General features: G+C 35.6%; 1 protein-coding gene across 1 annotated transcript; it reads left to right on the forward strand.

The window, feature by feature from the left end:
* Window positions 1-408: 408 nt before the first annotated feature.
* On the forward strand, window positions 409-9,751 carry LOC125848845 (ninja-family protein AFP3-like). The gene is made up of 3 exons (XM_049528788.1): window positions 409-526; window positions 814-1,051; window positions 9,209-9,751. The coding sequence occupies exons 2-3, from the start codon at window positions 820-822 to the stop codon at window positions 9,568-9,570; spliced, it is 594 nt and encodes a 197-aa protein (XP_049384745.1). The 5' UTR covers window positions 409-526; window positions 814-819; the 3' UTR covers window positions 9,571-9,751.
* Window positions 9,752-10,754: the final 1,003 nt, after the last annotated feature.

The raw sequence follows: 10,754 nt of genomic DNA on the forward strand, positions 1-10,754 counted from the left end.
CCAAAGATCATTCTAGCTCAAACTCGGCATTTAGAGCTAACCATGATGATGGAATTTTCATCTGAGCATAGTTACCTAGAATGTTGACCAAATTCAATCATTTTCCAAACTTTTAGAAACATCTCGCCTAGCAGTTCAAACTCATGTAGAAGGCCTCATGACCTAAACCAACCATGCCATTAGTCCTTAATTTATAGATTCTTGAAATTTAGCTTAGATTTACAAAGTTACATGGTCAAACCGTTCATTAAATGATAAATTTTCAAAACTTTGACCGTAGCATATCAGCGAGCATTTAACATCCGATACCCATTTTACCCCTTTGTGATTTGTTAATTACAAGGATGTACATCTATATGTGATAAAATAATAAAGGTTGTAAAGGGTAAATTATTTTAAATTGTTTCCTTTACTTCAACTATATAATCCTTCTTTCTTCCTCCGAAACTTCACAAGAAGTCTATATTTTTCTTAGTTTCTTCCGCCTGGGTGCTTCTTTATTTTCACATTCGAGCAATTCTAATTAGTAAGTATTTTTCAGTTTCATCTTTAAAGTATAATTTACTTTGATGTGTAAGTATGATGTTCAATTATTTTCCTCTTGTAACTACGGATTTAGACATACGCGAGTTTCATTGGTATAGTAATTTCATGGCTTAAATTCTTGAATCAATAAAATTACAATGTATTTATATATATAATTATTTCCTAGTTGATATGGTGCATATATATGACTTCTATTTTTTGTTTGCCTAAGATTAAACTTACAGATTTTATGTATTTGTATCTTATATATTTTTTTCTATCTTGCAGTGATCTATGGCTGAACCAAAGGGTAAACTTTCTACCTGTACAAGTGCTCAACAAGAAATGGATCTAAATCTCTCACCTAGTGGATCTTATAATTGTGAAAAGACTGATGAAATTTCAATGCCTCAACCGTTTTCACAAATTAGGGCATCAGCTGCCAACAATCCTGCCTTTCAGCGGGCTATAGAGATTATAAGATCCGATCTGCATAACAAATTAGAAGATACGTCTAAAATTTGTGGTATGTTGTATATCCCCTTTTCTCCATTTTGATTAAGTTAAGTGATTTAGTTTGTCACATTGCTTCCATCTTGTTTACGCCTACTTATATTCTTTCCATTTTTTTTAACTTTCCCTATATTTACTCTTCTTTTCTTAATCCCTTTAAACTTATTTTTTCAATGCTTTTATCTTGAACTTAGTTAATGTAATTTATTTTGTTAGAGGAAACGTGAAAAACAAAGAACAAGGAAGAATAACAATATTTAATGAGATTTAGATCAGAATGATCCTATTTCCACCGGAGAACAACTACTTGTATATTAACAAACAAAGGGAAGAGATCCCAAATACATCTAAGAAAATTTCTCTTTTAATTTTCTACTCTTCTAATGTATTTCTCTATAAGTTTTTGGATGGATTTCTACAACGGAGAATGACCATCCTTTTATAGGTGGCCAAGCTTGAGCCCTAAAGAATAAAACAAATACAAATTTTAGCTTGCTCTCCAAGTTCAATTCCTAGCCAAGTAAATTGGCACATGAAATTTTATTCTACTGGGTTTGGCCCCACAAAGACCAAACAAACTCTTTTAATCTCCACCTTGGTTTGCGTTCCGAGCTTGCGTATGAACAACTCCGGCCAAAACTTCTAAGCTTACTAGGCAATCCCGTTGTAAGAAACAAGAAGAATCTAACCTTTGTTGAACACATTAACTCCACCTAGCAGTTGTTCTCCCAGAGTTACATCTGTTGATGTATACTTCCGCCAAGTCCTTGCAGTGTGCAAACTTGATAAGCTGGGCTATCTTGGTCAACATGTATGCAGTGTTATCGTCTATGATAACCTTCTCGACCTTGATAGTTCCCTCTTCAATGACATATCGAATGAAATGGAATTTGACATCAATGTATTTGGTGCGTTAATGAAATCTTTGATTTTTAAACAAAACAATAGAACTCTGAGTACTGTCACATCATAGAGATGATTCCAGTTGAACCAAACTCAATTCTGCCACCAAACCTTTTAACCAAATAGCTTCTTTCATTGCCTCCGTTGTTGCCATATATTCTACCTATGTTGTAGACAAAGCGACAATCGACTGTAAATTTGATTTCCAACTAATGACAATGTCAACGAGAGTAAAGATATATCAAGTAGTGTACCTTCTTCGATCCCCTGCATAGTTAGAATCTACATAACCGAGAATTAAAATACCTTCACTTTTCCAAAAGGTTAGGTCAAGATCAGAAGCTCCTTTAATATATCTCAATATCCACTTGGCAACTTCCCAATGCCTTTTCCTTGGATTTGCCATGTATCTTTTTACCACACTTACAGATTGAGCAATAATTGGATGTGTGCATACCATAGCATACATAATGCTATCAACTGCGCTAGCATAAGGAGCCTTTGACATATGCTCCACCCCATCCATAGACTAAGGAATTTGTAACTCTAAAAGCTTGAAATTAGAAACTAACAGTGTACTTATAGGCTTGCTCAGATGCATATTGAATCTCTCAAGAACCTATTCAATGTACCTCTTCTAAGAAAAATGTACAACACTGTCTTCTCTTGAAATATCCATTCCAACAAAAAATCTTTGCAGCTCCAAAATCCTTTATGTCAAATTCCTTGCTCAATAGTTTCTTCAAAATATTCATCTATATGATGTTGTTAGCAGCAATAAGAATATCATCAACATACAACGATAATAAATCATAGAGTTACCAGACATCTTCTTGTGATAGATGTAACTATCAAATGCACACTTCAAGAACCATGTGTAGTCATGAATACATCAAACCTCTACTACCACTATCTAGGGGATCGCTCAAACCATACAAGGAATTCTTCAGTTGGCATATATGATCGTCATTTCCCTCAGCTAGGAAACCTTCAGGATAGTCCATACAGATTGGCTCTTCAAGATCACCATGTAAAAAAGAAGTTTTGACATCAATGTTTTCAACATCCAAATCAAATTGTGCAACCAATTCTAGTAGCACGTGAATTGGACTATGTTTCATGAATGGAGAGAAGATCTCATTATAGTCAATTTCCTCTTTCTGAGCGAAACCTTTTGCAACAAATCTCGCCTTGAACCTAGCATCTTCCACTTCTGGAATACCTTTTTTTCTTTCTGTAGACCTATTTGCATCAAACTGTCCTATTCCTCTTTGGCCTTTCAACTAAGACCCATGTCTCATTTTTGTGAAGAGACTCCATCTCTTCCATTATGTCTAGTCGTCATTGTGTAGCATCATTGCAAGAAGTTGCTTCAACATACGAGGAGGGATCGAGATCCTTAATCTCTTCTTCTGCAACTTCGAATACATATACAATCAAATTTGGTTGCTTTATAAGACGTTCCAATTTCCATATCGGTCTTTTTCTCTTCCTACGCAATTGTGTTTGGTTCATTGACAACAAGTCCTTCAAGATCTACATCTTTTGACTCATCAACTTCAATCTCTTGATCCATTTCCTTTGTAATAGCATGACCCAATTCCTCGAATCATGATAGCACCTACTATTACCCACCAGTAGATAAGTCAACCCATAACCCAGAACAACAAGTAATAAGTATAAGGGTAGAAACAAACATAATCAATACTTTAAGCAACATAACTAGACATAGGCGGAAGCGAACCAAAACTATATACATAAAAGATCCCTCCCAGAACCTTAAAGTTACAAGTTTAGAGTTGCTCTAACAAAAAAATACAAGTCCCAAAATTTGACCAAAAGCAAATCTTGTCTCAAAATACAAAACACTAGCTATACAATATATAGAAGGAGACATTCAATTCAGAACACCAAGTACTGACTCTTGCCTCTGATCTACAAAGCTGCAAGCTCAAACAATCACCGATGATAGTTGGTACAAGGTTCTGCATCACAAAATAGATGTAAAGTATAGCATGAGTACCAAAACAATGAGTACTCAGTAGGCATCATAGGCAGACCAAGTAAGAAAGCTTAAGATAATATGAAAAGATAGAATCTAGACACGAACAAAGGTCAAAGAGGAATTTAAAGAAAGCACATGACCGTACCAGAAGTAAAAATTAAGTACAACTAAACTAAACCTAACTGACCCCATAAGCCCAGAAGGTACACTCATTCATTACATTAAGTAAAATCTGAACAGACCCCTATAAGCTTGACAGTTACACAAAATAGCTAAAGTACAAGAGTGAAGTAAGTGAATCAAGATACCAAAAGCATAACCCAAGTCTCGAACTCCAAGAAACAACCTCAAACCATAAGCACTAAATAAAGGACAGTAGACTCCCAAAATCACAACCCCAGCTAGCAAGAGTAAACTCGAGGGCCACCCAACCAGATAGTAACTCCTAGGGGAACTAGCCCAGCTAGCAAAATTAACCCGGAGGCATCAATATGACTACCCACCAAGCCAGACAGTAAGCTCTAAGGGGTACTAACCCAACTAGCAGGAGTAAACTCAGGGGCCTCAACAAGAACATCAAAGAATTGTGTATTGTCTACCATTAATATTGTTGTGGAATGACGCCCACTCACGATAAATCAATATAAGGCTACTAGCCTGAACCACTTCAATCTCAAGTCATCTAGTGAAACACAAAAACCTCCAATATCACAACGGGGCCGTAGAAATAGGGAGAGTAAATAGAAGCTCAACAAAGATGAAGCAATGCCTAAACTTAGGCTCATTCTATCAGGCTCAAGTCTTCTATACCGGTCTACAGGAAACTAGTTTGTTCAACATGACGTCAGAGAAGATATAAGGCCTAAAGGCAACAAGTATCGCAAGTCTAAGGCAAACACTAGTCTAATCCTAGACTAAGGTCAAATATGCTCAATTACACAACAATCAACAAAATAAAGTCTCACCAAGACATAAAGATGATCACACAACCCCAACTAGCGTGGTTCAAATCTCAGAAATATTGAAACAAGCCTAATTAATTCAATTCAAGATGAATTTATATATTCAAGATCAATCTATGCGCAGGAAAGTCGTAGCCTATATTTAGGCCGACTACGTGTACTTCAAATAACTTTTCTAGAGGGTTTCCTTTCCAAACTGCCTCAGAACGCTACCACTTTATACATATAAAAAATAGGATCACAACGTTAATAAGGTCATTTCAACACCAAAAATACATAAATGGAGACGAACCAATTTTGGAATCAAAATGGGAATCATGGGACCCACACAAGAATTTACAAAGTCAATTCCGTAAAAAGGTCTAGCACAGTATCCACAACTTGTGTTCAAAAATGGAACATAATTCAGGGCTCAAAATAGCAAGAAAAGCCACATGGAAAAAAACTTCACATTTAAAGAACAACAAAGGACTACAGTAGTCCATAAAACAATGATAATACATTCAACAAGCTTTCCCCAATGCTCACCAAAAGAACTTTGAACAAAGAGCTTAAATTTGTCTAAGTCTTTAAAAGATTGGATGAGGGTCGCTTATGCAATTACTTACATCACTTAAGCAGCCAACCAATAAGAGGCAGACCTCTCTTCCATGATACCTTGGTCGCTAAAGAGAGGCTTGCTTAAGCAGCACCAAGGTCGCGAAAGAGACGAGGCTTGGGCTGGCTAAGCTCGCTTATGCGAGCCCCTATCGCTTAAGCGAGCCATGACCGCTAAAGCGATTGCCGCCTAGATTGACTAGCTTGCTAAAGAAAATCCCTGGTCGCTTAAGTGAAGGTCTATTAAGTGAGACCAGGTTTGCTAAAGTGACAACACCAACATCAGACTCTAGAAATTTTCAGCTAAGTCCCTTAGGCTCTGCCTCGGGGCTCAGGATTAGTTTGGAACCTCGTGCATGATAACAAGATATGCAACTCAATCGAATTTGACATTCTGAACTCAATGGACCAGTCTAAACTTCCATACGAGGTCATATTGACTAAAAGTGGGTTCCACACCAAACTTTATTTTAAACCAAAATCCACAAGGGGCTTGGAATTAGCCCGAGAGCCTTGGGATCTACCTAAAGGGTCGTTTTAGACCAAAATAAACCACGCTAACATAATTCTCATCCGCGTATGTTTACCAAGAATGTTTACCAAGGTCAAACTTAGGCCATAACTTGAAAGTTAAATTATCTAATTGCACAAACTCGTACCGAAAGCTTCGATAACCATGCCGACCATGTGACTAGCCTAAATGACCCTTTAGGAGATGATGGAATCATTAGAATTAGATTCCTCGGTCATCTTCCTGAATCTTTGATCCAAAATGACCGTTTAAGATTCAAAAGATCTAAAACATAAAAATTCACATAAAAACCAAACAAACGACTAGGTGAACTAACTATCATTCCCAGTATGTCATAAATTACTTGGGGTAGATATAGGAACACTTCAAAAGATGAACAGAAGTCATTAACACATAAATGACTTTGAGGGTCATTACAGGTAAGCTCCAGTTGTAGCTTCACCTACTTGTTGTTCTCGTTTCCTGATAACTCCACATAAAATTTATGAGGATCAAGTTTAGAGGATTCATTAAAGGTAAAATCTCTACTGACAACAAATTTAAGTTAAGATAAACATCAAAGCTTGTACCCTTTTACTCCATCTATATCCTTACGAATATGGCCTTCTTAGCCTTAGTTCAAGATTTCCTTCATTAACATGATAATAAGTTGGACACCCAAATATTCACAAGAATGAATAGTTAGAGGGTTCACCTGGACATACCTCATTAGGAGTCTTAAAGTCAATCATGAGGCTGGAGATTGGTTGACAATATAAGAAGCAATGTGAACTACTTTAGCCCAAAACACTTTGGATATTTTGTCTTGTAAAAGCATATAATGAGCCTTCTTAAGAAGAGCTCTATTCATCCTCTCGACAACTTCATTCTGTTGTGGTGTGTGCCTTAACGTCTTATGTCTTGCTATCCAGAACCTTGCAGAAACCATTGAACTCTTCACTATAAAACCCCAAGCCATTATTTGTGTAGCTCCAAGCTAATAATTTCTCTCATGTGCCATAATATTGACTTGTCATCATCTGATAATTGTACTATATATGCATTTACGTAGCCAACAATTGTACTTCCTGCTAGTGTGTAGAGGCCATCCTCCAGCTTGGCCTTCAGTATGACTAAAGACTATGTAGTCTTTTTCAGAGTTCCTCCTTCACTCATGTACTTGTAGCCATGTTAATCCAAAATACCCATGGAGATTAAATTCTTCATCAGATTAGGAACATAATGGACTTTTGTAATAGTCCTCATGATTCCATCATCGTAGCGAACCTGAACTGAACAAATGCCAACTATTCTACAAGTTGCATTATTGACCATTACTACGGTTCCTCCACTAGTCTCATAGCTGATGAACCAATCTCTTCAGAATGTCATACGTAGAGTACAACCAGAGTCTAACAACCATTTGTTGTCATAGACTCCACTATCGTATGATGATGTTAGCATATATTCATCATCAAAATCATGTACATGCCTTTTCTTTGGACTTTGACATAGGGCAATCTCGTTAAAAGTGTCCATTCTTGTGACAACCCCAACACTCTGCATTCTTCTTGTTCACACACGAATTTGATATGTACTTTGATTTTCTCGTTCTCTGTTGGCTAGTATGGCCTCACACAAAGAGTCCACTAGCTTCGTCATGTTTATCTCCTTCAAAATGCATCTGCACATCACAAGAGTTAAGTACTTGCCGCACTTGCTCAAGATTAATAGGATCTTTGCTATACATAATTGAATTTTCAATATCATGATATTTTAAATTCAATGAAAATAGCAAAGCACATACAAGTGTCTCCTCATTCTTTTTAAATTTTGGCAGTCTGTAAGTCCATCACAAGTTTATTGAACACATCTACATGGTCTTGTAACAAAGTACATGAATCCATCTTAAGTGTGTGATGACACCATTGTAATAACATCCTTGTTGTCACCGACCGGTCTTGGTAAATCCCTTCCAGTTTTTCCTAAAACTATTTGGACGTCTCCTTGATACTTGTACTCACTTCACAAAGAACGTTAGGTGCAAGGGACAGTTGGATTACACTCAATGCATCTCCTTCAATATTCTCATTGTAGAAATTTGATGTGTCATTGGAATACTTTCCGTAAATAGTATGGATTAAACCTTCCCTCCACAGTAACACCATAATCCAGGTATGGAAGTTGTTGGGCCCACTAAATCCATCAATTTAAAATTTCATGGAACTCATCCTTACTTTTCTTCCTCTTGTACCACAAAGTATTTGGAAATATAGAAAATCAAAGTAATTCTTTTATGATGTGGAAGTTGAGATTGTGCTGCAACCATAGAGCATGAACAGACAGAACCTTGGCTCTGATACTAATTTTTAACAGAAACGTGAAAAATAAAAAATAAAGGAAGAACAACAATGTTTAACGTGGTTTGGATTAGTATAATCCTACGTCCACCAGAGAACAATTGCTTGTATATTATTAAAGAAAGGGGAGAGATCCCAAATACATCTAAGAGAATTGCTCTCTTAATTCTCTACTCTTCTAATGTAATTTAATATTAGTTTCTGGATGAATTTTTACAATGGACAATGACCATCTTTTTATAGGTGGCCAAACTCTGGCTCCAAGCATGAAAAGAAATGCAAAAATTGTCCTCCACATATTTCAGCTTGTTCTCCAAGTTCAATTCTAAGCCAAGTAAATTGGCACATGAAATTTTCTTCCATTTGATTTGACCCCACAAAGATTAGACAAATAGTACTTTTTTTTCTAAAAAAATAGTACTTTTTCAATGTTTGATCTTTCTTTTAATCTTTTTCACTAAAAGACACGAGAGAAAAATTTAAAATTGAGGTAAGAAAGAAATTTGTCGAGCCATTAAAGATGAACAATCAACCTAGAATCATTTTTCATGTATTTATGACATCTTATAATAATGATAATTAATTTCAAATAGCTACTAACTTTATTTAATTTCTTTTTCAATTTTCTTGTTGTATGGGAGTCTACACCATACACTACTGCAAAAGGTAACTCAACAGTTGTTCCTTCAAAAACTATAGAGGAAAAAAAAACCAACTACTCTATCTTTTGTTCCTATCCCCTCAACCATGACTAAAAGTAAGGTAATTGTGCTTACATGCCCTTAAAATGTTATTTCAATTAACAAATCTCTCGTTTATTCTACATTATCAGAAAATGAGAAATCAGCTATCAAATTCAATACGGGAAAAGGCAAGTCAATTGTATTTCCAGAAAGTAATGGCGAAAAACCATTAAAGAAAGTTAAGAATTCTAATGTTGTCACATCAATGGATACGAGTGACCTACTAAGGATTATGCCTTCTGTGACAACTTCTGGTGGAATCATTAATGGAAAAGTGACAGAAGGGTTCCTTTTCAACTATGGCAAAGGAAAGCAAACTTCAATAGTTTGCATTTGCCATGGAAGGTTCTTCTCACCAGCTGAATTTGTGAAGCATGGCGGTGGAAAAGAGGTTGATAATCCGATGGAATTTATTAACATAGCTGATGATGCATCAATAGGCAATGCTTAATTTCTTATATGTTACAAATATTGTCAAATTGTTTACATGCAACTTTGAACTTTAGTTTGTTGTTTTTCGTGTCATATGGTGGATAATTCTTTAGTTTTTCAAACTGAACTTGCAAATGAGGTTTGACATTGCAAGGTCTTATTATATATATATAAGCATCATTGATGCACAAGAATCTTTCTAATCGCTTATGCTTTTAGCAAATGTTGATACATAAAATAGGAAAATATAGAACCTTACTTCAATATATACGTTAATTAGTTTAGCTTTGCATCCCTAACTTTCGGTAATGTATTTAAAGTATAATTACTTAGAAATGACGACCTCCTGAGTTTGATATTGTTTAAAAACAAAACATATTTAGTTATACTAAGCTCAAGAGGTCGATTTTTTTCAACGCAGTCAATTATTTCTTAAAAAGTTGGTAGGAGATCGGTTTTCTTTAATATAACAAATCTAGAAATAATTTTCCATTTCATTCTTGACTCCTATCTCTCTTCAAATGATGGATTTACTTAGAGCATATGGTGAACGTGCCCTCATCCTATTAGACTTTAAGAGTGAATCTTATATATAAAATTTTGGGAAGTTGGTTTTATATTGTGGTGTGCACTCACAGTGAAAAATTGATTCCTAATGCATTATATTCCCTCTGCTAAATTTTTTTCTCTTTCTCATTTTCTTTTTTTTGTCTCCGATTTTATTTTTCATTTATCTTAGTTAGTCTCTCTCTCTCTCTTTCTCTCTCTTTTGGTTACATGGAGCTTTGAGTACTACCTTGGTGTTGCCCTCCCCTCCCCAACCTCAAGCTGTGGGAGAGATGTCTTCTAAAATCATCTCCTTCATGCTAATTCATCTTCTAAATTCGAAACCAAAACAATTTCAAATCCAGTTGAGTTGCTCCATGGCGAACCTACTATCAAATTTACTCTGGATGAGATTTCTGAATTCACAAGGGAGGAAGGATTACACCAGAAGATAGTTATCATATTCACCTATGGTCATCCTAATTTTAATGATATTCACACCTTAATACCCAAGCAACTTGGCATCAAAGGCAACTTTTTAGTTTGTTGGCTTTCCCATAGACACTTTTGAATCAGATTTGATCAATTTGATGACTCTGTAATAACACTTTCTACTCATGTACGTTATTTGTAATTTAGAAGTGAAGAAATTTTATA

This window comes from Solanum stenotomum, chromosome 12, assembly GCF_019186545.1.
Source record: "Solanum stenotomum isolate F172 chromosome 12, ASM1918654v1, whole genome shotgun sequence".
Lineage (NCBI taxonomy): Eukaryota > Viridiplantae > Streptophyta > Magnoliopsida > Solanales > Solanaceae > Solanum > Solanum stenotomum.

Bases quoted from the DNA above. Each gene is read 5' to 3' on its own strand.
- LOC125848845 (XM_049528788.1), top strand. From the start codon at position 820: ATGGCTGAACCAAAGGGTAAACTTTCTACCTGTACAAGTGCTCAACAA. The intron at 1,052-9,208 runs GTATGTTGTATA...CTACATTATCAG, and splicing joins AGATACGTCTAAAATTTGTG to AAAATGAGAAATCAGCTATC.